The following is a 26955-nucleotide window of genomic DNA, read 5'->3' on the forward strand; positions in this document are numbered from 1 at the left end:
GTGCGTGGGCTCTTTTCCTTTCCCGCCAGTTTTTGCTGCCTGTCACTTTACCACGGGGCGTGTGGTACCCCAGCACACCAGCTAATACCCGGTTTCTTGCAGGTAACGTTTCGGACGAGAATCTACCACTGTAATATTAACAGCCAAGGTGTCATCTGCCTGGACATTTTAAAAGACAACTGGAGTCCGGCATTAACCATTTCTAAAGTTCTTCTCTCCATCTGCTCCCTCCTCACAGACTGCAACCCGGGTAAGTCCCCTGCGCGTCCATGCAGGCCGCCCACCACCTTGCACCCCACCCGGCACCCAAATAACGTGGCCCGCATCTCATCTTGTCCTGTTGGCTTTGGCCAGCACGGTTCTGGCCTCCAGCACAGCACACTTCCCTCTCCAGGGCAGCCGGAGAGGGGATGGAGGTGGTGGAGGTGATACACCCTACCTGCCTGCTCTTCACTGCTCCTCAGGCTGACCCGCGAGGAAAGCTGCCGTCCTCCGCCTGCACACGAAAACTCCTTCCCCTTCCAGACTAACTCTGGGTTTGGGTAAGGGTTAAACACTCTTTGCTGGTCTGTAGGACTGGAGTAATTCAGTAACACAGCTAGAAGAGCCACAAACACAGTTCTGAAAATAAGGGGATTAGCCTTTTACTTTCCTTCATCCACTTAAAACCAGTGACCAACTATGCCACAAGTAGCCCTTGCTGCTTCTCTAACCCACCTGTTATCCACACCAGTTAAGAGGAATATGTCGTCGTTTCCAAAGTCAGTTTTGCAGGTTGTATTTCTATATGTGTCTGAAGATGAGAGAAACACCAGATTTCACACTGTATTATGTATAATAAAAATAAACTTGTTGGAAAAGTAAAACCTCCTCTTGAGATCTCATTTTCCTAGAAGGCAGATTTGTACTGATGCAAGTACACTTAGCAATGAGTGTGTCCCGGGCTCTTTTAGAAGAGGTAAAATAAACCAGAAATGTGTGAATCTGTGTAAGTCCTCAGTAATGCAAAATATGACTATTGGATTGTTGTCTTTTAAACTCCTTAAAACTTTAATTGTCATTTTGCTCTTTATTAAGTAATACATTAGTACATCACCATAAATACACACAAATCAGTGAAGATACAGACCATCACACCAGTATATTTAAATTGTTGCAATGTACCCTACCTGTGTGCTTCCCTTGAATTAAATTCACACTTCATCTTTATTTTTAAGATTTGATAACTTGTCTGAAATAAGTGGTCTGTTTTCTTTTCAGCTGACCCCCTGGTTGGAAGTATTGCCACTCAGTATATGACTAACAGAGCAGAGCATGACAGAATGGCCAGACAATGGACCAAAAGATACGCTACATAAATCGGATTTTCGTCAAACTCTTACATTATTCGTCTGTGATGGAAAGAGCTGCTTATGATTTTGAAGGGGTGGGGGGAGGGAGGGTGCTGGTAAAGAGTAGGGTATTTCTATAACAGATTTTATTCAGTCTTTTATTTCCTAAGATTTTGTTGTTGTAACTTAAGGTATCTTGCTACAGTAGACAGCTAGGATTGGGAATAGCATATTTTAAGACTGTAATTAGTTCAGCAATATTAGCTCACATATAGTCCTGAGAAGAATGTAAACTTCTTAGACTTCTTTGGTTTTCAGTTTGCTTGCAATATGTAAAAGATTAAAACAGCTTCATTTTGTACAGGTACATATGTTGACATTTATGTAAAAGTCCTTTCAAGACTCTACACACTGTTTTTGCTTTTTGTTTTGTTTTGGGTTTGGGGGGTTTATTTTGTTTTGGGTTGGGTTTCTTTTTTTTTTTTTTTTTTTTTTTTTTGTAAAAAGATGTCGGGATTGTTTTCCCCTATGGAGGGCACATTGGTATTTAACAAATCCTTTTTAAAGACTGTCATCTCATGATCTGTGATACGGAGAGGTGGATATATGGCCTCATATATGAAATGAGAAGTAGTTAATGTATTATTTTATAAGCCAATCTATCTTTGTGAAAAGAATAAAGGATTTAATCGGGACTTACGGTAACCTGTAGTGAAATACCTTAAGCTGTTTAACTGTAAGGCGTGGAATAGGAATCACTCAGTGGATTGGTTGTATGTTGTGGGCTACTCAAGTCTGCATTTGTTACTGTGCTAATAAAAAGATGTTTAAAAAAAAGAAGAAGAAAAGATTTCTCCTTCATGCCTTGCTTTGTCATTTTGCCAGAGCAGTGTCTCCCAGTACGCTTTGAGGATTACAGTATGGATGAGGACCAGGCAGATCTGCAGGTGAGTGTGCTGATGGCTGCTATTTTGGGAAGACACTTCTAGACAAGCATACAACAAATGACAGCGTAAGACTTTTTTCAGCTGTTTACCATGTACCTGTAGCTGTGTACTGTGTGTTGCCAGGCTGGCACGGCCCATGAAGAGGTTAACCTGCCACAGGGTCCGTGCTGGTTACTTTCTAGCTTAAGTTTTCACAGCATTGGCTTTTCAGCACTGGCGCATTATTTGAAAATACAACCGGAAAAATGTAAGAGATCTGGAAGGGAAACAAGCAGGAAGTAAAAGGAAGAAGAGAATATCTTCATGGTTTTCTGATGGAGTGGTCTGTTCCCACTTGGAAGAGGAGAAGGAATCGTGTCCTGGTAAGCTAATAGAAGACACCTTAAAGGAGAGTAAAGGAGACTTAATCTGTAGATCCTTTAACTATCTACAAAGATTATCTCCTAGAGACATGGTGTTTACATTGAGGTGTGTAGCAACAGGGCAGTTAGTTGTGGATATGGCATTTTTGACCACTCCCTTAAGGTAAAGGCCGGAAGTACAGATTCATTTTCACACAGCAAGTACTTCACCTTGCGACATTCTTCTGAGTGCTATGTGGTCATCTGCGCGCTCAGATTTGTTTTGGTGCTTTAAAATAAATTCTGTGTATATTTTATTTATATACTTCTCTTCCTATCTGTATATATATAGATCAAATCTTACTTGGTACAAAGTAATCTGTTAATTAGAGGTACCCTTCCTTGCTGGCTGGTTATAGGTAGTAGTACATTAACCTCACCTGAACTGCTTTCTTTTGACACAATGTATGTTTTGGTCTATGAGCTCCCTCAGCTGTTTGGCTCAGCCTTGGAAAATTATTGGTATAGAGCTACATCGCACCAGGAGCATCTCTGGTAATTGTTTCCTCCTGTCCTTTACTGAGTGAGGAGGTAAATGGCTTAATCTCAGTAGGTTTTTGTGGGCCCCTTGCTTCGTGCTACCAGGGCATGCCAAATTAACTGTTGTAGCTGGCAGGGGGAAGGGAGCTGATTTGGGGTGACTGATTCAGCACGATAGAAGTTTAAGAGGAACAGAGAAAGATGGTTCAATTTACTAATTTATTTTTCATTTTTATAATAACTTTTCTCCATTATATTTTGAAGGGACTCTCTAGCTTTGTAGGAGGTAAGTGATCTCAGTGACCTAGGACAGGTTTTGAGTCAGTGGAATAGTAGGGACAAAATACACCTTTTGCCCTTTAGCTACTACATTATACTGTGTGCTTTACTTATTAACCCTATGTAAAACTGTACTACAGTGAGTTTCATTTTTACTCAATACCAGCCACTATGTGTAGATTGATTGCAGAGGAGACACTACATTTTCCATCACTTGTCAGTAAAATACTATGGTATCTAGAAAAGACAATTAATTTGAATGCTTAAAAAGCATCAGAATAATTCTTATGAAAGAAAACAGTGGGTAATGGTTATTTATGTGAATACCCAAAATAATCTAAACTCATTTCTAATTAATTTAACCAAATCAAAGAGAAGGTGTTTGCCTTCAGGTAACCTGTCTGGAAAAATGGCCTTAGTAATTCAGAAGATCCTTTTTTCTCTTGCCTTTCTTAAAACATTGTCAAGTCCTGAGTGTCCAGGGGAGCAAGAGGGCAAGCTGATCTCTCACAGTGTGGCTCTGGCAGCCTACAGGTGACATCAGTCTTGGCAGTGGAATTGGCACCGAGTCTGCAGGGTGCAGAACTGGACGGGAACCAGTCATCTCCATTCCTTCCGTCTCCAAGCATTTTGAGTTAATTCTGACTTGTCAACCTGCACTGCCTTAGCTCTAGGGTCAGCTTCAGTGACGATGTGCAGTTAGCAGAGGTCTTCGCTTATTTTGATTGATGCAAAGCTGAATCAAGTCTGTTCTAGAAGAAGGGTTCTGCAGAACTGAAGAGGAGGAACATCACCAATTCCTTGGTGAGAGGTTGCAGCAAGGAGGTGAACTGCTGCTGCTCTGAAGTCACCCCCACTTCCCAAGCACACAGGCAGATGTAGAGTCTTCTGGGGAGGGAGAACCCTTGAGTACACGTGTGTTCGGTAGGAAATGAGTGAGGAGGGAGTGTTGTTCTGCAGCATCGCTGGGGACCATGACTATTGCTAGCCAGGTCAGGGGAGGTTGTGCTATAGTGCTTACTCAGCTGCAGTGTTGCAATGAAAACAATTGTATGTTTCTAGCAGGGCATTACAAGAGCTTGCTCATTCTTAATTGCTCTCTTATCTTACTCCTTGGCCACAGTAATCCAAACTATATTGAGTAAAGCACATAAACAGTTTCGTCTGCCTTCATTATAAAGGTAGGAATACCTGCTTAATTTTTAGTTGAATTGTACTGCTGCTCTGACGTTAATAATGCTGACGGACTTTATTTGTCAGTATTCAGGAAGAGCAATGCTATAAGCACACAGTTTAATTGTGATCATTAAGCACACTTATATTTAGCAGTTATGATATGACAGTGCAAATATTGCTCGTGGTTTTGCTGACTCACAGTGAAATTCTCAACATTTGTTCAAAACAACATTAAGTTCGTGGAAAATGAGGGAACTGAGTACTTCACTCCCTCTCCCCACTCTTGTCCTCAAATATAAAGAAAAGCTAGTAGCAATTAGTGTAAGAGATTGTTAGAGGCCAAGAGCTGGCCACTCTCTGGGAACGGTTGCTCATTCTGCCCCTCTATATCCAATGTTGTTTAGTTTACTGACAGGCTGACCTAGGACAGCAGATTCCTACAGTACAGGTTTACCAGTGTGGAGTCAAACACAGCACGTACAGTTGTGCTCCTGCTGCTGGACAATGTGCGGCATATTAAGACCAAGGCCATTTGTACAGGTATTTCTGGGTGTTTGCCATGGGGATGTTCCCAAAGGGCAGCCTCCTACGCGCCCTAGCCCCCTCTCTCCCCTCCAGCTTGGCTGAACGGCTGGGTCGGAACATTATGCAATGCACTAAGCAGAGCCCGGGCAGTACCTCCTGCATACAAAACTAATCTGTATAATTTCTCAGTAAAATTATCACCTATGTGAATGTGACTGATTTGTACTGGACATGCTGGAACAAAACCTTGTACAGCTATGTTGTCCTTCAGGTCGCAGTTAAATTAATGAGTGCTCTGAGTGCTTTTCTGGTTTGTACAAATAAATTCCTGAGCGGAAAGCACTACCTGCCAGACTTTGCTGACGTTTCATGTTGGGATAGATCTGCTCTAGTATCTCCCACAAGATTTGGTTGGTTTTTTTGTTTTGTTTTTTTTTTCCTTCCAGATGCTAGCAGAACTTCAGTGCTGAATCTGCTGGTAGTTGTTCCTCCTGCCCCAAACCCTTCTGCTGCAACACACTGACCTCAGTCTCCTGCAGCATCAAAATGTCCTATGGCCTTGTTTAAGGTCCAGGTAAAAGGACTGTTGCTATTTCAAACATATCCTCTCTCCAAACTGAATGCTTTATTGCAGCTAGTACTATTTGTGACTAGAGGCTATAGATCTGCAGGGGGATTGTTTAATGACAGGATTGTTGATTTGTCCCTCAACATGGCTGTATCCAGGCATACTCAAAGCCCCTGCTAGAGAGGCGTCCCCCTGTCCCTCTCTCCTCTATAACCCTTGTTGCAAGACGACAACTCTCATAAGTGCTTTTTAAGGCTTTTCCCACCAGTGACTTTCAAGCTAAGTCTATGAGAAGGGAGGATACCTCTTAGCCATAAGCTTGCTGATTTTATTGCTGAATGAGATTATTGCTTTAAGTGGAACTGTGAGAAGCAAATGGCACAGAAAGGACTTAGGCTGTGACCTGGTAGCAGCAGACAATGCTAAGGTAGCTTAGTTATCACAGTTATTCCCTTTGCTCTTCCTTCCAGGCAAAGGAAATGTTGATTTGTTCTGGGACTGGGAGAGTTTGCTGGCTAAGAAGGTGAAGGGCTCAAGCAGTGTTTTCCGATCTGTCACAGTCACTTCCCACAGTCTCACTTTCTCAGCCCTTGCCCATTGCTGGGCTGCTTCTGTTTCCACTTGCCTTTGGTCCAGGAGGTCAGTTTTGTTTCCCAAGACAATAACTGTTACCTACAAATAAAACAAAAGGGTGAGCTTTATCCAAAAAGCATCCACCATTCACAATGCTTTTAAACAGCAGGCAAGTAGCAACACAGTTCAAACCTGTTCTTTAATTTAGCGCTGGCTAAAATTAAAGCTGTGTGTAGTTTGGAAGATCAGGGTCTGGGATTTGATTTGGCTTCATCTACTTGTGGGCTGGGAGTTGGTTTGAATCATAGAATATGCAGGACTTCCCCTTCTCCCTCCGACTGCTTAAAGGGAAATGACACCCAAGAGAGCCAAAGTTGAACAGCCCTATTCTCCGTTTACTTAGCAATTGAGCTGCCCTAGACAAATGATAAGAGCATGACATCCAAGTAGGTCAGAGCAGTGGATGCTCGAGAGATGAAAAAGCGCATGGCAACAGAGAAAGCCGGGACCCCACAGCTGTGGGTTTTGCCCAGCTTTTTTTTTCCCCAAGCCCCAGCCCACAATACAAACAAGGCCAACCCTGCCAGAAGGCTGCCAGAAGGCTGCTGGGCCCCGCTCCCCGGCTGACTCCCCATGCACGGTGAGCCTCTAGAGGGACCTCCGGGGACAGCCCTCTGCTGCTGACAGGGTCGGGTGAGCACCCTGGCACCAGCCTCTCAGAGGCACTTTCAAGAGCAGCTGGTTAGCTAACGAGAGCAGCACAGCAGTATCAAGCCAGACCCTGAGTTGTAAGGATCCATCAAGTGACTTTGGTCTCACCGAGACAGTACAGCGTGGCTGAGCTTGGCGGCCTGCCTGGTGCTTCAGTTCTGGGAGGTGCTGAAGGTAGTGTTGGCCTCTTAAAGGTACTGCTCCTGCTTATTTCAAGATAACCATTTTCTAAAAATGTTTTACCAGCATCAGCTCTTAGGGGAAACGATGCCTATGTTTATAGTTCAAGGTCCTTAGTCAAACTCTGGTCTCATCTCTACACTCCTGGTTTGATCAAGTGATAAAGCCTTCTCTTGCTGATGATTTGGGGTATTTGCTGTGTCCACACCTGCTTGCTCTTTCCTGTTCATCAGGCTAACTCCAGGATGTCTTCTGTTTCTTTCCAGCTAGAGATGTTTGTCCTGTTCCTGTGAGATCTGAGGCTTTCTTTCTTTTCTATAGCAGCCCAGGGTGTTTGGAAAAATGTTTTTTTCCCTCTGCAAAGGCTTTGAAAGAAGCCCTAATGTTCATATGCATTTACCACATCCTTCAACTGACTTTTACCTATGGTTAAGCTCTGTCAGAACAAGAGAACACAACCTTTATTTAGTACAAAATTTGGCCAGATTTTAAGGTGCATGCTGGAGAGCCCCCATAGCCAGCAGAGGCAAGGAACCAGCCATTGGTGCTTTCTGTCATCTGCCACACAACAGGGGACTGTGCCACTCAACAAGGTGAAGTTCTACCAGCTCAAAAGGACCACATGTGGAGATACATCCCTAATTCAGTTAAGGATGCATTCTAGCAGAGCCCATAAGTCCACTGACACTATCTTAAGGTAGGACTCCTGATCTCACCTTCTGTTCTTCAAAGCCTATTTTATATGGATTAGAAATCACAGGAATAAAACTAATTTATCTAGCTTATTGTGGGCACCATTCTTTAGATTGTTATCCTCAGTCAAGATCACAACTTTAAGCTCTCCCAGAGGATAAGCACATTGGCTGTTTTTTAAAATACCTGCATGCAACAAGAGAGAAGAGTTCCGGCAGGTAACACAGAAGAGAGGGATGCAGATCCTGCTGGGGCTGCGACTCCCTCTCTGCATTACAACACCCTGTAAAGTAACAAATCAGGGCCCTCGCAAAACACAGCGCCTGGGAAAAGTTTCCTGCTTGTCTACCTTTCCTTGCCCTGCAGGGGAGTTATGATTGACTCCCGTATCCCTGATATACGTGACAGTCTGCAGCTCACACCAGCCCTACCAGCTAACATACCTCTCCTGTGACTGCACGTTTGGCTGCTGTCAAACTTGGAGCCTGCCTTCCTCTACCACCCTGTGTGCTGTCAGTACTAAACAAGTTACATTTTTGGAAAGTCTCTCCCTACCATTACCCAATTAATTCTTCATGCACTTTTTTTTTTTTTTTAACAGCATAAACCAGACATTTGGAAAGCTGTAGGCTAAAGACATTTCACGGGGAAAACTACTTGAGAATATAAAGATACTGTAGGAAAAGCCATAATGCTAATGCCACATGCAAGTTATATTTGTTTAGCTAAGCTGGAACACTGTCAGCTGAAAACACTAGCTGCTTTCTAAGGGAAAATAGAGCAGTCATTTCACACAATTGAATTGATTCAATATGGTTGTTAAAATACATTAAAGCTGCTTTGCCAATTGACTAATGTCTGGGAGACCCATTGTCAATTACACTAGTTTGTAAGCCATCAAGTACATGAATACAAAACAAACAAAGATAATGCCCTTTGTTATATTATTCTATGCACTTGACTTCCTGTGTACAATATCTAAAAAAACATATGAACTGCACTACTGTACACCATATGTTTTATTAGTTGTAAGTGTCCTGGCTGGTGCATTCAGCTAACTGAATTTTAGCTGTAGCAGAGGAAGAAAGGAGGCACACAAAAACCCACGTTCTTTTGCATGACCCGCATGGCATGTGAATTAGGCTTCCCCAGCATGCGAAATCTTCCTTTTGATGGATTGCCCAAGGCTGTGGATACATTCGTTTTCCTTTGTATGCGAGTTTTATGGAAACAAAATCTATGCTTTGCAACCTTAACTTCCTATCACTGACATAGCGATAAGACAGGCAGTTAAGGAACCGTGCATTTACCTCCTTTTTGTCTCTAAAAACATCAATCTCCTTTTTGAGCAGTTCGACTCTTTGGAAAGCTTCAAGGCTAGTCACGGCGTACACCAGAACAAAGCCATCAGCGACGGAGAAATAGTGTTTTGGCAATTCTACCCCCTCCTGCAGACCCCTGGTGTCATAAAGCCGCAACTGCTCCTTCACACCTCGGTCTGTCTCCACCGATGCCAAATACACATCTTCCATTGTGGCACCCTCTTCTAAGCCTGTTTTAAAACAAGCAGGAAAGTTCAACTGGTGTTAAGTACAGCACCGCTGTAAGAATTATTCGCAGCACAGCAGAATTTTACCTCACAATAGCTTTCAGTGCATGTTTTCCAGCGTGACTTGACCCGGACTCAACCTTGCCTGGCACCCTTATGAAGGGCTGTATTCATAGATCACCACACCAGCTATTTACAATAGCAACACTGCGTAAATACAACCGTCTAATATATGAGCACGATTATGCCTGTAAAATTAATCTATACAACATGCACATTCAGGATAGGATAATACATACAGCTCTTCCCCCTGGTTTCCCAAACTCCAACCACCCAGTCTACGAGTTCTGTGCCAAACATGCTGCAAACAGGCCTGCCCAAACATACCCTTTTGGAACACCAGATAGTCAAGTACTAACATCTTGAGCCTACTTCTTTGCTTCATACTGAGCTGGATGATCCAGCAGAAGCAGAAGCCAAAGGAATAATTCTGGAAATGGATGTGTATTGGTGGTACAACTAACTAACAAGTGCAATCAAGCCAGAAAGGGAAGGGGATGTTTGCGTGCAAGCAAAGTTGCATGCTATATTTACTTAAACACACAGTGAGCTTTTTCTATCCCTTAGGGATTTAAAATTACTCAGATTTGCTAACAGGAGCAAGCTCATTTACTGCAAGGTACGAGCGTGCACAAGGGAATGAGCTTTCATATATATATATCACCTGCTCCATGGTAACTATCTGCATACTGGCTCTCCTTCCTTCCTCTCCCCATGGTAAACGTGAGGTAATTCAAGGCAGCTTACTTTGAACTAATTAAAACAATTTTTTCAAAGCCAAACCTGAAAACACATAGATCACCTTAGCTTTGTCTTCCCCCTCGATGCAGGTGCATAAGGTTACAGGTCCCAACAAACTACGTACAGTGTCGCTGGGCTACTTTCAGAGTCGGTTTTAAGTATTCACGTAAACCCTCTGCAATCCACGTTTTTGCCTCCACTGCACTCCTATATGCATGAATTGTTTGCCGTTGCAGGGCTACAATAATGAGTCCCGCGTTATTCTCTTTGTCTGCCAAAAAGGGACCATATTACAGCATTGTTTAAGAAAACGCGAGGGATTATCTGGCTTGTGAAAATAAGGATTTTGCTATATTCAATGACACTATTCAAAATATTCACATTGACAAACAAGCTAAAGCATTCCACCCACGCTGATGGTTTCCCATGATGTATGCAGCATTCCTGCACAGGAAAGTGGCACAAGCTGTTCTTTTTGCCCCTCTCTGTGCAGTCTTCATAGATCAAACTCTTTATTAGGTTTGCAACGAATTAATTTATCTCGCCTCCAAATATAGCCATGCTAACGTGCAGGAGCAAGACTAAGAGCAGAAGGACAAAACAAAGGTTAAGGAAAAGAGGAAGCACGAACATATTCTGTGTGGTTGGAGAATGTGTTACAAGGTCATTTTTAAAGACTGAAGTAGGTAACAGAGCCCTTTCTGGATATAGCACTGTATTTTTTCTTGCTCTGCCTCGTTACGTTGTACAGACAGGTCAAGGGAATATCTAGCATCAGTAAATACTACTTTGGAAAGAAGGAATGAACCATAAGTACCTAAGTTTTTCTTTTTAGAAAGCAATAAATAATGTCGTACAGGTTTTTACCATCTAAATGCTGCACTGTAATTCAACAGTCTTTAATATATCCACATTCTCTTGTGACAGTCTCTTCCTAATAGCATTAAAAGTAGCAGTGAAAATTATGTCTTTCAACATCCTACTTGAAAATGAAGAGGAAGAATTAAGACCTGGGACTTAAGTCAGCAGAACAGAGCAAAAAATTTTGATGTGAAACAGGGGGGGGGGGGGGAGGGGGGCACTTTGGAGGAACCTGGAATTTATGCATCAGTATCAGATTCCAGAGGTGAAATTTCACCTACATACATTGAGGGAGGGAATATATGCAAGTAGATTCCTAAACAAACACAGACAATTTTTAGACATACCTGTGTCACCTTATCCTAGACCGTTCTTCTAAAGCCCAGACCGCATGCTAGCCACATCTTGCTGACAACGATATTTATGCTGCTTGTTAGTACCATCCCATTCAAATGCTTTCCTGGTCTTCATTCAGACATGGGCTGGGCAAGTTGTTGTACGAGCGGCAAAGCTAGTCAGGAAAGCCCAGTGTCCTGGGAAGGTGTCTTGCTCCATCCCAGCCTCCCTGTCCTTTCCTTCCCTGGCATCCCCAGGCATCCTCTCATCTTCACTACCATGGTGGGCCAGGGCAGCTTGTGCTAGGGAGTGACTGCCCTGCAGACTGCTGCTGGCTCGAGTAGGTTTTCCCTGGAGAGGAGAGCGTTATCACAGGCCTTTTCTCTCTTTCCCGCTACTAGTTTTTTTAAATTTACAGAAACATATTTTGAGATATCTACTGCTGTGACACAGATGAATGGGCAGATGGAACCAGCTTTCAGGTTCAGAAGCTACAGGGGGAAAGGGGAACTAACAAGACAGTGAACAATCTCACGGTTTCTTTGGAAACTAAAGATGAAAAAAAGTTAGGGAGGAAAAGGAGGAATAGACAGAAGATTGATGCTGTTCTCTAGCGCCTACTTAGCTAGTGGAAGTCTTGGGAGAGGCAGAAAGGTCTTCGTCTATGCAACCAACTGCAGCCACAGAGGAACTGCAAGGGGAAGCCTCAGTCATAAATTGGGTGGTGTTTCAACCCCTGGTGGTTTCCAATGAGGAAGAGAAAAGGCTCAATATACTAATGAATACTGCACACTCAGACTAGGCAAGGCAGAGATATTGCAAATAACAAAATAAAGCAAAATTTCTAGATGGACAGAATTTCAGAAGATCCCGAGTGACTCTTAACCATAAATGCAGTGCAAATTTTGTGTCCTCTTGAGTACTTTTGAAGATCTATGTAATCTCTCCTTGCCTCTTTCCAGCAGGAATTTAGCAAAGAGCTCCTAAAGCCTGCTATTCCTTGTGTTTGCAAACTGCAGGCTTTGCTTACTTAGATCTCAAACGACAGCATATCAGAGGATCCCTGACTTGGAGAAGAGCTGGACAGGCCTCAACAGGAGCTGGTCTGTTTAGATTTAGCTGCTAGTTAAGTACTGGACCCACCAACCAGTAGGCACAGTTGTGACCATCACTTCCATGCGTTCAGCTCCACTTTAATCTATCTATAAAATGGAAAGCTGACTGCAGCTCTATCAGGAGGCAGTTTTGATTTAAGACGTAAGAATGCATAATTTGGTTAATTAGCCTTCCACATGTGTGAGAGCCAAAACCCCAAATCCCTTCAGCTGCGACCAAGCAAGGCAAATTCCCTTGTTATGGGTTCTACCACGCTAATACATGGTGTTTTCATTCCTAGCTAGTAAGATGATTTGAGGTAGCTGCTTATGAGTAACCTGACCATACCAGCTATTTACACAGCCAGGAGGCAGAGATAAGCAAAATTGTGTTTTCTGCAGGAAGAGTTCTCACCTCCTCCTGTTGAGCTGATAAGCTTTACCATAGGTTGAGGGGCCAGAGATATTTTAAAAGCATAAGGAAGACTCCTTTCTGCACCATTACTGAACAGGGACACTGTTTAAGAAAAAATATCTATCCTCTTTACAGACGTGTCCCATGCCAAAGTTAAGCCAGCAACTCTCCTGTTGGCCCTCTCAAGAGAGTTCAGGACAAGCAGTGCCAGGTACCACAGGTATTTATTGGGACAATATTCTGTTGCCAGTCAGGGACCCGTTTCATGACCGAGGAGAAAAGACTGACCCCTCTTTCTTCAGGAATGCAAGAGAAGGTGAAAGATTTGGACAAACACAGCATTGAACCCACAAAAAGAGAGATCATCCCAGGTACCAGACAACCATGCATATATGTGCAAACCTTAGCAACTATTTGGCCTGACCTATGGCAGTATAGTCGCTACACGACTCAGAGCTAAATCTGCACCCATTTCAAACATCTCCTTTCAGGTTTTGTCTGATTCCTTGTATCAGTTTAGCCGGAGAGGCTGCCATACGATACATGTGTTACTTTACGTGGCTCTGACAGTGTCTCTTATCTTTTTGCCCTCTCCTTTCTCATCCGAGGGCCCAAGGCAAACAGCCCCTCTTGCAGTTGTAAAGCCTAGCACAAAGCCCAGTACCACACACTGTTGTTGACATGCTCCAGGGACACAAATATTCATTTTTGGGGTGTATTCTTCCCTCACAAGTACTTTTCCTGCTTCGACCTCAAGCAATCTTAATGCCTTTCCAAGAGTGCTAGCTGCTGACCATGTAAGCAACAGCAGCACTTAGAGACTTCATCCATAGCAAGCCAGGGAGAGCTGAAGGTGCACATTTGTCTAGGAAAAGAAACACAGCACAACTAGGTTTACAGCACCATCACCAAGCACACAGCCAGGAGCATGGGCTCAAAGCCAAGGGCTTTATATAGCAGCATGAAACCTCCAAGGACACTAATCACTTCCCTGATAGCAGCTGTGCCACCACTCCCTTTTACAGGAAAGTCAACAGGAGGCACGTGAGCAGCGACACAGACTTGTGGCCGATTTACAGCCAGGAGGAGACCCACACATCAGTGGCTGGGACACCTCGGAGGATGGCACCAGACCTTGTGTTCTGAGCCTACAACCAAGTTCAGGCATGCCTCTTGTCACTGGAGGAGGATGTGGATGATGTCAGGAACAGAGAGACTCCGTTTGTTGGCTAGGCAGTCCTCCCCACGGCTCCCCAGCTCTCAGACCAGCCGCAGAGCTGCTCCTGACGTCAGTCAGGAAGCACAGGTTTTGAAACAGTTTGTGTCCATGTTGCCATACCCAGTGAGCTGCCTTGCTGGTTGGCTCTGAACAGACGGGCTTTCAGCAAACACACTAGTCCTTTTTGCCTCCTGCCAAAAAGGCCAGCAGCCAGGATGTACATGTCAGCTTTCTGGAGCTTGCAAGCTTTAGGAAATGAGGATCAAGCTTCAGTAATCAGGTTTTAAGGGTGGAGGGGCCACCCCTGCAACAGTAGCACCAGCAATGGGTCTGTGCAGTTTAAAGCAGCTCAGCTAAGGAGCAGTCAAAAGACTCACCATTCCTCAAACTCTGTCCTTGCCCAGTGAGACCCTCACAGTGGTGTACTGCCTCTGCAGTTCAAGGCTTAAATCAATACAGATTGGAGCAGTAGCTAAAGATCTTCCGGGAACCATTTTCAGCAGCCCATACTTCAGGCACCCTTTGCCAGAACTGCCCGTGGGCTGAGGAAGAGGCAGGGAGGACTCGTCACCACTCAGCGGGACTGCGAGGAACACTAACATATCAGTTCATCCCCCAAAATGTGCCTGATGACACATGCAGGGGATATCAAAAGTGCTGGGCCATGGCCACTCATCCCTTGGGCTACAGAGGCTCCATATGAGCCCTCTCCATACTCTGATCTTGACTCTGCTATTTGCCCTCTTCCTCCGAATGTCTTGGGAATAAGATTTAACCAAAATAATAGAAAACAGGAGACTGCCTTCTTCCTTCTCCCCTTGCACCCCTGCTCCGCTATCAGATGTTCCCTCCCTCACTGCTAACTCTGAAAAATAAGCAGAGCTGCAGGAAAGGAAAACTACCTTTTTTAAGAGAGGTGGGGGGAAGGTCTGCGTTGTGCAACGGTCGAGCTGGAGCGGAGCATTCAGGAATGACAGAGGGACACCCACAGCTAAACCCCAGGCACGAGGCCTCCCTCTGGTTATGTCAGCCAGCATCCATGACGTCGTATAATCGTTTACATGGCTAGCTCCATAAATAGCTCCTCCGATCAGCAACACCCGAATATCCTTCCTGCCTGGGTCGCTAATAGGAGCTCGGGGCAGGAAGTAATGCAAGGCAATACGATTTAAGTAACGTGGCCTTGCTCATGCTGCTCTGACAATCACCCAGCCCACCTCAGAGGAGAGGCAGGTCAGTAGCAAAGGGAAAAACCTTCAGCCTGCAGGTTTTGCAACCTTCACACTGAAAGGTACACAGGGCTACGCGCATAGGGCTCGGTAGGATGCTGGAAACAGATGTTGCTGCAACATTAGAGGAAATCCTCCTTTTAAACAAGGGTATTAGCACGCAGTTCTGCATCACGCTTTGCCAGCAAATTCCTCCCATCCACACATTTTGAACACATTTTAAAGGCGCAGTGCCTGCAAAGAACCATTCTAGAAATCCTCGTGTTTATCCAATAACTTACCCCAACATTGAATTTACCAGCCCAAGAAAAAGATACAAATTGACTAGACATCTTCCATCAAAGCCCCGAGATTCACCCCTGGTGCCACCCCTTGTTTCTGGGTGAGGCAGGAATAATTTGTCAGCCTGCTGATCATTGCCCTTCCTCTCAAAGCCAAGTCATGTGGAAACAGAGGGAAACAAGCCGGCTTTGCCTTCATTCCCTTTCTTTTGTGCACAGCAAGTCTCAGACTTCCCATGCTCCTCTCTCAAGCCTTTTTTCCACAGAAGGATTTCTTTGAGAGCCGAGAAGCTTGGCCCTTGAAGTTCTGCACATAATGTGGGACCTAAAGCTGAGCTGTTTTTCTTTCCAGCGCTTTAAATATTAGTCAAAACCAAGCAAAATAAAGCTTTAAGAAGAGAACAAAAATGTAAACAGTCTCTCTACTCATCATGTGGCATCTATTTATTTTTCAGGCATCTACAGCATCTTTCAGGGAACGAGGTATTTCTTATGTAAATAGGCAGCAAGCACATCACCTACTTTCTGTGTTTGTTTCTTTTTAAACATCCACATATTTTATAACTGGGAACATCACGGAAAGGGTTCTTCTCCAAGCCTCTTTTAAAAATCGGTAAGGGACCACGAATTTCAAGAACTGCCCAGAGATGCAACAAAACCACATTAGTTTCCTCCTTCACCCCAGTGCAGTTCGCGGTCCTCGATTACTGTTTTTTTGAAGCCCACACAGAACAAGATGCTGGAAAATGAAACAATCCCCCCGAAAAAGCAAAAATATCTCACCAACAGTATGCTTTCCATAGAGAAGCTGCTCCAAAATCGCTGTCTTTCCCACAGAGGCCATTCCACAAACCACCACCTTGTAGCCCTTTCCCATCTTCCCTGAGAGGGCAGCGTCAGCCGGTGAGCCCTGGGCAGACACAGGAGGCTGTTAGCCTGGCGCGGTGGCAGAGCTCGGCACCAGACAGAAGCGAAGCCCACGACAAAAGGCGAGAGGCAAAACGCGAAGCAGCGGGTGACTCGGAGGCACAGCTCCCTCCCAGGCACTCATCAGCGACTGATATTTTTAGGACTGGAGTTTCCTCCCACACCATTTTTTAATGTTTTAGGCTGCTGCCATCGGTGCAGATGCTTGTCTGCAGCCTCGACACTTGTCCTGTTGGGTTTGGGGGGACTGAAGTGTATAAACCCTCTGGGGCAAGGGCTATGTTAGTTGGCGTGTAGGTACACTGAAAGACTTGTGTTACCAGGCTTTGTGGTTTTGCTGCGGGCCTGATGGCATCTGGTGGTATTGGGATGGCTTCTGGAAACACGACAAAACGGCGGTTCCTTCCCTTTTATTTCACACACAGAAAGTTTCTAGCTTTTACCGGCTAGGGGCTAGAAAATAGGAGCGTTAAAGGCAGAAGCACAGGAAAGCAAATGCAAAAGCAACTGTTTTGGTCTGCGTTAAATCAGCTTGGATGAGTGGGGGTTGGTTTTAGCAGGAGGTGTCCGGGCGCCAGGGGCAGCTCCCCACACCAGTGAGCCATGGCAGGGCTGCAGGCCGTCACTCTCGGTTTGCTGTTTGGAGCCGTTCGCCACAGCGCGAGCTGAGGAGTACCTTTTTAGGACCAGGAGGGGCTGGCGGTGTCCTGGTTCGATTCCAGTTTAACCGGGTAACGCTTCACAAGCCAGGGTGCTCTGCAAAGCATACACTGCAAAACAGAAAGGTCACCCCGCAGCCGCAGGGAGGCAGGGGGGGCTTTCAGGCAGGGAAAGCCTAATTCCAGTTTTGATTCCCCAGAAGGGCCCGACACCTCCAGCGCTGCACACTGCGCACTGAGGGAGCCAAAGAGGGGGACAAAAGTCCCCTCTGCACCAGGCCCCTTCCCTGCTCCTGCAAATCCACCTCTGCGGGGGGTGGTGGGGAGGAGGCGCGCAGGGGGAGGCACAGAAATGCTGGGGCACAGGAGGGACGTGGGTAACGCCGGGCCTTGGCCCCAGCGCCGGCCGCTCGCGCTCACCTCGTCGGGGAGCACTCCCGGCCTGCAGCACCGGGGGCTCCCTGGCACTGACACCCCCCCCACCCCGCGGAAAAGGTTTTAGGGTTGTCTTTAGGGCTTTTTTTGCCCTTCAGGATTTATGATTTAATTGTATGATTTTTTTAATTATTATTTTTTAGGCTTTTTTTAAGGGTTCTTTCAGGATTTTAAGGACTTTTTTACGCCAAAGCCCCCCCCCCCCCGCCCGCTAGTTTGGGGCTCTTATGGGGTGTTTCAGAGGAGGCCCCAGCCGGCGGAGCCCCTGTCCCCACGTCAGCCCCCCAGCCCCGACGGGCTGCGGCCCCGCCTGCAGCTCCGCGCGCCCCCGGCCCCGCGCGCGCCCCTGGCGCCGCGTACCCCCTCCCGCCCCCCCAGCGCGAACGCGCACCTGGGCAGCGCTTCCCGCAGGGCCCATGGAGCCGCGCCGGCCCGGCGGGCCGAGCCCCGCCCCCTGCCGCCCATTGGCGGGCGCGGGGGCCTGGTCGGGTCGGGGCGAGGGGGCGGCCCGCCTCCCCAGGACTACGTTACCCATGAGGCACTGCTGCCGCTGCCGGAAGTGCGGTGCCACCGCAGGGGGTTGTGGGAAGCAGGCCTCTTCCTTTCCGGTGCTGGGCGCCATCAGGTGAGGGGTTGTCTGCGCTCGGCCTTCCCCTCAATCCGCGTCCATCCCGGGCCCGAGGCGGCCATCCGCCCGCCGCGCCCGCTCGCCGCCACCCTGGCGGGCTGGGACGGGGCTGCGCCTGCGGCGAGCTGGGCCCGGGAGGGCCGCAGGCCCCGGGAGGCCGGTGGAGGGCCCGTAGGCTGCGCCTCGTCGGGGCGGGCTGGCTACCCGGGGTGCGGGGAGGGGGAGGTTCGGTGGGGCTCGGGGTCGCCTGGGGTGAGCGGAAGGCCGCGCATCGTGACGTAGCGGCTGCAGGTTGCTCGCAGGTCGCACGTCCTGGCTTGGCTCTGGGTTTGCAGTTGATTTGTGGTGTTTTATGCCACAATGCAGTCATAAAGAAGGGGTAGCTTGGGGATGGCGAGAGCTAGGCCATAGCTGGGCAGATTAAAAAAAAGAGGGGTATGGAAAAATCACACATGAACTGGTTTTGGTTTGGGGGTTTTTTTGGTGCAAATAAAGTGAGCTACGTTTTTCTGGTGGTGATTTGGGTGGGGTTTGATGGAGTTCACTTACATCTGCTAATTGCTGCGGGTGTGTGAGAGCTCAAACTATTTTAGAGGTAATTAAACCATGTTAAGAATAAAGACCACACCACTCACAATCACATACTTTATAGATTAATGTTTACAACTTGTTTCAGATCTTAACTGTCGATTTTGGTAGTATCTGACATACGCATCTGAAAAATTCTCAGCTGATGAGTTCACCGCTTAAGAACGTTTGAAAAGGAAGAAAATTGCTGAGCGTGATAACTGCAGTGTGTCCTGTTGGAGGCTGCCAAGTGTCAGCCATGTTACCAGGTGTAGCAGCGGTATACAGAAGCTGGAGAGCGTCCTGTGTGTCAGTGGTGTTATGCGTATGGTTTTATGCAGTGTCTCTGTTAGAAGCTGTTCAAATTTGCCATCAGATTTGGTACGCTTTATTCATTGACCTCTCAATTCAGCAGGTAGAAAAACATGGGTGCCTACAAGTACATCCAGGAGCTATGGAGGAAAAAGCAGTCGGATGTGATGCGATTCCTCCTTCGTGTCCGCTGTTGGCAGTACCGCCAGCTGTCTGCCTTGCACCGAGCTCCCCGGCCAACCAGACCAGACAAAGCTCGCAGGCTGGGATATAAGGCCAAGCAAGGTAACGAGATGTAGAGGTGAAGTCCATGTGCTTCGTGATGGAGTGGCCAAGTTTTATGTCAGTTCCCTTCCTTCCTTAAGTAATAGTAGAATAACAAAATCTGAAACTTAAATATTTCCACAGAACCTGAAGTGTCTAGCTTGAAATGAACTATTATAAATGTGTTACATTGGTAACGGTGCCTGCAGCGCAAAACCTTACTTCATGTCATTTTGAATTGACATCTGTGGCCATTTTGGCAGATGGAGATCAAGTGGGTTTTGGCTTTAATTTTGTGCTGTGTTAGTACTGTAGAGCTGACCAGTGCTTTTAGTATCCTCGGTTTGGGGGTGTCCTTTCTCTGCCCAGAATTAGTCATGCATTACTTCATGTGAAAAAGCTGCATGTGCTTGAGTAAGCAAGATGACGTTGTTTGTACTGTCATTAGCAGTTACTGGTCAGTGAAAGAAACTTGGGGAAAGTGGTCATCCATCTGTAACTTGAGCAAATCTTTGAAACAGTGTGTTTGTTCACTAGGAAAATGTAAAGCTAAGAGTATGCCTCTGTCAACGTTCGTGAAGTTTGTCTAGTTTCCTCATTTTTCAGTGATCACGTTGCAGCAGGGTTTGCGGATGACTTGTGTGTCAGTGCTTTATGAATGCTGCTACCAGGATATGGGATTTTAGGTTCAGGGTGATTGTTTTGTTACGTGTTTGGGGGTGGGTTGGGTTTTTTGGTGTTACAACATAGCTGTAGCTGTTCATAGTGTATTTGGAACTCCACAGTGGAAAGGTTCTATAAGCTCTGGTTTGGAACTAAAAAATAATTGTGACAGGACATCACTTCTTTTACTCAGTTGTAATGGAAATAACAAAAACATCTTGTGCTAGCCACCTCCACTTGTAGGTTTTGGTGAAGATTCATGTACTGACCTAATTTTGCAGCATTCCATGTAAAGTTTTTGGGGTTGGAAATACAGTATGGCCATCAAAACTGTCTTGCTGTGATCTGCACTTGCTACACTACAGAATTCTTCTAGTTCCTAAGTCACCGTTTCTTTTAGGTTACGTTATCTACCGTGTCCGCGTTCGCCGTGGTGGTCGTAAACGCCCAGTCCCGAAAGGTGCAACCTATGGTAAACCTGTGCATCATGGTGTTAACCAGCTGAAGTTTGCCCGGAGTCTTCAGTCTGTAGCAGAGGTGACTATTTCGGTTATTGCTCAGAAACTTGATGGTAGGAAGGTCTTTGGCTGTGAAAGTTGAAAATACTCAAGAGATAGAAAAAACCAAACAACTGCTTTGATAATGTGTTGGGTAAAAGATCTTGAATACTGATGGCAGGAAAGCACCAGAAGGTCTTGAAAAGCTGTATTGAGACAAATGAAAAAACTATTCAGACTTTACAAATGGGGTCTGGGGTAAGTACTACTTAGGAGTTTTATTGAAGCTCATAGCGTATACTTGCTTCTAAAGTATGCCATGGTATTGTAATGGAAAAAGATGTACAACTAATAGAAAACCCAGTAAAATAAAGGGTTAGGCACGAGAAATAAAAATACAAATATGCCAAGGTGTCTGACTTTACTCATCACTAAATCACACCGCTGTGTTCCCTGCCACGTTGCATGTATTACCAGCTTTAGGTAATGGTCCTTCCACAAAGTACAGATGAGTTCCTGTCTTGAAGTCTGTAGTGCCTGTTTGTGTAGTAGGCGTGCTGCACAGTCTGCTTGGCTGTATCAGAGGATCTGAAAGCAGCATGCCTGAGACCTGCTGGTTCTTGCAAAAAACTTGGGTACCTCACAAGCACAGAGTTGGTGGTTAACTTGGTTTTAGGTGAGATGATGTTACCTGCTAAAATACTCAAAATGGCAACCCTCATTTGATGAGGTCTTATAAGTTTTGTAATGTCACAGTAGTGGTCTTGAAGAGATTTAGTTCTCGCCTTCAGAAAAAACTTTTCAGTGGGCTAGAATTAGTACTAGTCTGCACTCTCAAAAAAGAGACATTGTGAAAGAATGGAGACTGCTCGTTGCCTTTCCATCTTGAAGCCGAAGACTTCTGTTCCCAGGACTTCAAAAATATTAAGTGACTTCAACAAGTTGAATATGGTGGGGTTTTTTCAAAGGGAAGAAAAAACGTAAATAGGACATGTTAATTTAAAAGAAATACAGATGATGAGTTTAAAATATTAAACATGCAGTTCGGTGTTTTCAGTGCTCATGGCATGCTCTTCATATACGCTACTGCCAGATACCTGATGGCTAGTCACATGTTCACTTGTGGTGACACCTCATGGAAGAGGTTATTGGCCCTTAGTTTTATTTTGAAGTTTTCTGAATCCGACACACTTTTTCCTGGAAGACTTAACATTTTTCAGGTAGAAATATAGAAATATGAGGCCTCTTGTAGCTGCCATCCCCACATAGAAGCTGGTTGAGGGTGGATGGTGTTTTAATGTTTAATATGTGTTGCTCTCATGTGCTAGAATAAAACAAGGACTTGAAAGAATTTTATTACATATGCAGAAAATAGTCAAGTGCTCTTTACTGGAAAACTGTAGCAATAGATTGGGATCTCATTGGGATAGAAGATGGGTGGGCTCTGTTGGTTCATACCTTCCCAGGGTGGTGATGAAGTCCTACGACTAAACATACTTTCAGTGTTTTTAAGTAAGGAACATTCTTGACAGGAGAGGCAGATGGAGTTGCATAATTGATATTTTCTGCTTTGTTTTGTTTTCTAAACTAAGACTGCTGCTTTCCAAGCACAAGTAAGGATAGGAATAGCAAGCTCTAATATGTCAGCAGTGGAACAAAGACTTGTTACATCAGCTCTTCCTTTTCTCCTATCAGTATGGGCCTATTCTCTGCAGAAATGTGTTTCTTCCCTGTAGCTTTGGATGTGCAAATTGATCAGTCTTTCATAACTTCCCACAAAAGATTGTTTGTGGCCCCAAGTGCAGCTTGTGCTCTTTATCTTCATGTTAGAGTTGTTTTTAACTCTGTATTTACTGATCTGGTGCTTCTGTGTACAAAGTAGTTCTTTTGTCAACCAAGCACCTTCCTTCTTAAGGTTCTTTAAAACCCTACATTTCATGTAGGAATCCAAGTAGCCTTTTTTTTTTTTTTTTAATGCAGCATTCCTTTCAGCTATTACTTCTTCTGCGTCTTTGCGACTGGAAGGGGAACACTTCTTTTAGGAAGAGAGGGTCTCTCAGAGCAAATTGAAATTTCTAGCACCTACAAATTGTTAGGTTTGAATTATTCATCTCTTTCTGCATGAAGAGTGCCCTGCATCTGTGATTTTACAGCCTTTTGCATTTATTTTTTTCTTCTAGGAACGTGCTGGTCGTCACTGTGGGGCTCTGAGAGTCTTGAACTCGTATTGGGTGGGGGAAGATTCCACTTACAAGTTTTTTGAAGTGATCCTGATTGATCCCTTCCATAAGACCATCAGGCGCAACCCTGATACCCAGTGGATCACCAAGCCCGTCCACAAGCACAGAGAGATGCGTGGGCTGACATCGGCTGGGCGGAAGAGTCGTGGCCTTGGCAAGGGCCACAAATTCCACCACACCATCGGTGGCTCACGTCGTGCTGCCTGGAGAAGACGCAATACCCTGCAGCTGCACCGTTACCGTTAATTCTTGTAAATGTAACGATCTAATAAAGCTGATGCGGGTTGTTGAATTTAACAAGTGCTTCTGCTGCTTCTTGGTTTATGTGGAGAAGTGTAGAATTCTCCAGGAGTTCAGTTGTTTCTATATTTTGAAAGGCTTTTGAAAATGTAATTGATATTTGTGAAGATTGTAGGCCCTGAGCATAGAGTTCCGTGATGGGTTTCACTTTCAATAAGACTGAAAAGACATGTGCAGTGTGAATTGAAAGCCAAAATGGCTAGTCCGTGTTCCTTTTTTATGTTGCTCTGAGTATACTTCGCTGTTTGTAGGTCAGGGTCTCTGTGTCCTGTGCTTAGACTGAAGGCCAGCTTTGATCTTGTGCAATAAGATGTAAACTGAAAGTGCTAGTTTATATTTTATAGGTGATTAAATACTAATGGCAATTTTATCTTTCAAGTTCTGTTTTTTTGTATGCCTTCAGTGTGAAACCAGCTCTTGGGCCTGTGTTATCTGCAAATGGTTAAATTGACTAAGGACAGAATAGAAAGGTAAGGCTCTGTTCTTTAAAGTGCACAGTACTTTAAATACAGACACTTCACAAAGAGCTATACAACCTTTAACATATCTCTGGTGTTAGAGAGCTGCATTCTGGTTTACTCTGCATGGTTAGGTGGTAGAAATAATCACATTTGGATGTTACATAGTTACAGATGAATATATTTTAGTGTACATTTTGTGAAATTGCAGTGTGACCTCTCAGCGTGAAGTCAACTTGCATGTAAACAGAGAGGAGAAAACTGCACTTTCTGGTAAATCAGCTGCAAGGCTATCCACAGATTTTGTACCATGTCCATTGTGCAGTGATAGGAAAAGGGGTCAGTAGAAGGCCCAAGAAGTAGCTGTGTCTTCCTGGAGCTTCAACTTGGGATGTAGAAAGATTTAAAAAAAAAAAAAAAATGCTGGGACTGAACTCTCCCAAGATTTCAACTGAGAAATTAAACTTATTTGCTCTTTAAATTCTTACGGGAGGACAGTAGTCTGAAGAAAGTTTTTGGTAGTGGTGTTCAAGCCAGCTCAAGGGGGCAATCCTTTCATGATATGTTTTGTTTGGCTCAAACAAGAAAAAATTCAAAAGGAATCTCTTAAAAAAGTGCTATCTGCTCCTCTAAAGAAGAGATTTTATTTTTTTTTTTTGGTAACCTTTCCTGTGAAGTAGCACTAGTATTCTTGAAAGCAGCTCTTGTAGTGGTGTAGGACAGGAAGTGAGTTGCCTGGGGTTTCCCCTCATGGTCCTGTAGCTTTTTGAACTTTAAATTGGGAGGGGGAGGAATGCTATCCCCTCCAAATTTTATTGAAAGCTACTGATGATAGTGTTTATAAGGGCATGGTGTTTCTCAGACTAACTAAGGAATTTGAAACATCTGGTACTGTCTTCAAGGGGAGCTCTGGGTACGCTCATCCCAAGTCTGGGAAATCAGATTGCCTTGGCATCTTCTCATGCTGGAAGTGTCTTATGCTCTGTTAAACTGTTTTGAGATGGAAGGAGGGGAAATTGCAGTATGGTGTTTGTTTGAAGAGGAATGGCAAATTATATTTTTCTTTATTAAAATCTGTATGTAAACCAGGCAAAACATTGAGGAAAAACTCTTATTGTTTGGGGTTGTTAGCTTAGGAAACCAGGCTTAGAGAGGTTATGTGATCTCTGCCTTTCCTACTTGATTTTTGAACCTCTTGTGCAAGTTCAACAGATTGCGAATTTGTGTTCCTTAAGAGTTTGGTGAAGATCAGTCATCTGAGCAATAGTCCTAGTGAGAGGCTGTTACTTGAGTTCAACCCTCCTTATACACCAAGAGTCTGTCTGACACATGGATACTGAGCTGTAGCTCTGAACGAGGACAGGGAGAGGGAAGAGGAATCATCAGGAATTTCACTAGTGAAATTTGTTAAGACACAGAGGAATCAATAATCTGTTTCCAAGGCACCTACTTGGCTCTGCTTGCAGGACTGATTATTTCTCAGTCTGAGCAGGCATGTTTTAGACATAATTAAAAGAGCTGTCTGGTTTCTAGGCAAGACAAAATGAGTATCACAGTTAAAACTGCAGTGAAACAGGACTGTACAGTACCAGTCTCTTTCAGCCTGGTAACGGGTGCTGTTGAAAATAGTTGCTTTTAAGCTTTTATTAGGCTGGATTTCAGTTTTGTGTAAGCTGCCTAGATGAACTAATTGCTTAGCCTTTAGTAGAAGATGAGGGCCTGGCAAGGAACTCAGCCCCTGTTAGAACCTAATTCTGTCCTCCTGGAGGGTGGGATGTGTAAAAACAGATTGTGTGATTTAGCATGCTCTTTAAATAAGCAAGTAGTAAACTCCCTTCGATGTAGCTAATAGAAGTGCTCATTACTTGGCAACACTAGCGAAGTTGAAAAGTAAAGACTCGCTAATCAACAGCGAGTGTAATTGTTTCCTTACATTGTCTCCGAAGCGTTGGGACTCTCTGCAAGGCAGCTGGGCGCTGCTGGGCAAGGGACGCTGGCGTGCTGCCCGCGGTAGGCACGGATGCTGGTGGAGGGGGCGGTTGGCTCCTTCCTTGCAGCAGAAGGTCGTTGGATGTCGCTGGTGATTTTGTGGGTGTCCTAGAATGAAGTAGTTGGCGGTGGAGGAGAGGAATAGCTCAACTTGCTCACCTCTGTCTGTGTAATGCAGTAGTTGTTCACGAGCCTTGACCCAGTGAGAAAGGTGGCTGCGTGTGAACAGTCCTGTCCAGCTAATGAATTAAACTCTAAACCTAGTTCCTAGTCTTTTATCTACTCACTCTCCAAGATAGGGAAAAACACCACCTTTTTTGCCCTTGTACTGCTCTTTTCTTTGGCAGCACGCACAGGTCTAGTTCTGAGAGTATCAGGCCAAAATACCCAGAGTGATGGAAACACTGTTTCAGCCACAAAAAAGCAATTTGGATTTGAATTGGAGGCTCTTTTCTAGGGCTTTGAGCAAACACAAACTTTTTGATCCAATCCTTTTCAAGTTAATTGCTTGAAATGTAAAGCTGTAGAAAAGGATGGAGAGCCTGTGGGTTGTTCTCTTCATGTGTCAAGGTTCTGAATCAGCCTCAATTCAATAATTACACACAGAGTGTTTAGGTTGCAAAGTCTCGCTCCCTAAAGTTAGGCAGTGCCTGAGCTACGCTGCTTACACAATCTTTAATTTGGTGGCTATCTGCTCTTACCTAACGTGCCACAAGAGGCCTCTGGCAAAGCCAGGCCTGGAACCCAGTTCTGGGACCCTTGTCACTGCCTGAAATTTTAAGAGAGCATGCTTTTCTTCTGTATCAAATGATGCTCAAAGATATCATATAATTAAAGGGTCTTATGTAATGAAGATGACATTTAATCTCGTTAAATATTGTCAATTCTCCATCATTCAAGGAAATGGAGAGCTGGGGTATCCTGGAGATCAGGGAGCTCAGTGGGAGCAGATGAGTGACTAAATTAAGCCTGGCTGTGTTAAGATCAGTGCTGGTTGAGATCGCTCTCCCACATAGAAGGTAGCCGCCTTCCAAGCCTGCTCAGGTCTCCCCACATTGCCTTTCTGCTACCAGGCTTTAGAATAACCCTTGCTAGTTAGTATGTTGGACCCTAGCTGGCTCCTTAGGGGTTATGCAGTGTGTATCTTGTTGCGGAAGGGCGGTGGAAGCATACCCCTGGACCCAAGCTGACTGTCCACGTGCAAGCTGAGAAGTTCCCTTGGAAACACAAGAATCAAGAGGCATGTTGAAGGAAAAAAAAAAAGAAAACGAGAAGAAAAAAGAAGAGGACAAGTCAGCTGGCTTCCCATGGGGCTTGTTAGTACCCTGGTGCTGCCCGGTGACAGGAACGCGTTGCAGAGGAGGCTG

At 45.0% G+C, this 26955-nt stretch overlaps 3 protein-coding genes across 10 annotated transcripts in view; 2 read left to right on the forward strand and 1 right to left on the reverse strand.

Moving 5' to 3' along the window:
• LOC141929380 (ubiquitin-conjugating enzyme E2 E1) overlaps window positions 1–2179 on the forward strand; it is a 45606-nt gene extending 43427 nt beyond the window's left edge. For all 6 annotated transcript variants that reach the window (XM_074838777.1, XM_074838733.1, XM_074838741.1 and 3 more), the window contains 2 exons: window positions 103–250; window positions 1261–2179. In XM_074838777.1, the coding sequence (XP_074694878.1) occupies window positions 103–250; window positions 1261–1358 (246 nt within the window). In that variant the 3' untranslated portion in view covers window positions 1359–2179. The remainder of the gene's footprint in view (window positions 1–102; window positions 251–1260) is intronic.
• Window positions 2180–6014: 3835 nt separating this feature from the next.
• NKIRAS1 (NFKB inhibitor interacting Ras like 1) lies at window positions 6015–18129 on the reverse strand. 2 transcript variants are annotated; one of them, XM_074838790.1, is made up of 5 exons: window positions 18062–18129; window positions 17253–17346; window positions 16433–16559; window positions 9175–9416; window positions 6015–6379 (listed from the first exon to the last, which is right to left on the reverse strand). In XM_074838790.1, the coding sequence occupies exons 3-5, from the start codon at window positions 16524–16526 to the stop codon at window positions 6140–6142; spliced, it is 576 nt and encodes a 191-aa protein (XP_074694891.1). In that variant the 5' UTR covers window positions 16527–16559; window positions 17253–17346; window positions 18062–18129; the 3' UTR covers window positions 6015–6139. The 2 variants fall into 2 exon arrangements, with proteins under 2 accessions (XP_074694891.1, XP_074694901.1); XM_074838800.1 differs by lacking the exons at window positions 17253–17346; window positions 18062–18129 and adding an exon at window positions 16897–17218.
• A 63-nt stretch (window positions 18130–18192) lies between these two features.
• Window positions 18193–23511, forward strand: RPL15 (ribosomal protein L15). Of its 2 annotated transcripts, none has more exons than XM_074838811.1 (4): window positions 18193–18295; window positions 19278–19462; window positions 20505–20641; window positions 22782–23511. In XM_074838811.1, exons 2-4 carry the CDS (start codon window positions 19291–19293, stop codon window positions 23085–23087), a joined length of 615 nt encoding a protein of 204 aa, XP_074694912.1. In that variant the 5' UTR covers window positions 18193–18295; window positions 19278–19290; the 3' UTR covers window positions 23088–23511. The 2 variants fall into 2 exon arrangements, with proteins under 2 accessions (XP_074694912.1, XP_074694923.1); XM_074838822.1 differs by having other exon boundaries at window positions 18241–18295; window positions 19281–19462.
• The last annotated feature ends 3444 nt before the right edge of the window (window positions 23512–26955 follow it).

This window comes from Strix aluco, chromosome 1 (assembly GCF_031877795.1).
Source record: "Strix aluco isolate bStrAlu1 chromosome 1, bStrAlu1.hap1, whole genome shotgun sequence".
In the NCBI taxonomy this organism is placed as follows: Eukaryota; Metazoa; Chordata; class Aves; order Strigiformes; family Strigidae; genus Strix; species Strix aluco.

What these genes read in the sequence shown, in the direction of transcription:
- RPL15 (XM_074838811.1), top strand. Translation starts at nt 19,291, where the DNA reads ATGGGTGCCTACAAGTACATCCAGGAGCTATGGAGGAAAAAGCAGTCG. An exon ending in GGGATATAAGGCCAAGCAAG is followed by an intron (nt 19,463 to 20,504) that starts GTAACGAGATGT and finishes CGTTTCTTTTAG; the next exon opens with GTTACGTTATCTACCGTGTC. An exon ending in GTCTTCAGTCTGTAGCAGAG is followed by an intron (nt 20,642 to 22,781) that starts GTGACTATTTCG and finishes TTTTTCTTCTAG; the next exon opens with GAACGTGCTGGTCGTCACTG.
- NKIRAS1 (XM_074838790.1), bottom strand. Translation starts at nt 16,526, where the DNA reads ATGGGAAAGGGCTACAAGGTGGTGGTTTGTGGAATGGCCTCTGTGGGA. An exon ending in CTATGGAAAGCATACTGTTG is followed by an intron (nt 9,417 to 16,432) that starts GTGAGATATTTT and finishes GTTTTAAAACAG; the next exon opens with GCTTAGAAGAGGGTGCCACA. An exon ending in TTTTTAGAGACAAAAAGGAG is followed by an intron (nt 6,380 to 9,174) that starts GTAAATGCACGG and finishes TTTTATTTGTAG; the next exon opens with GTAACAGTTATTGTCTTGGG.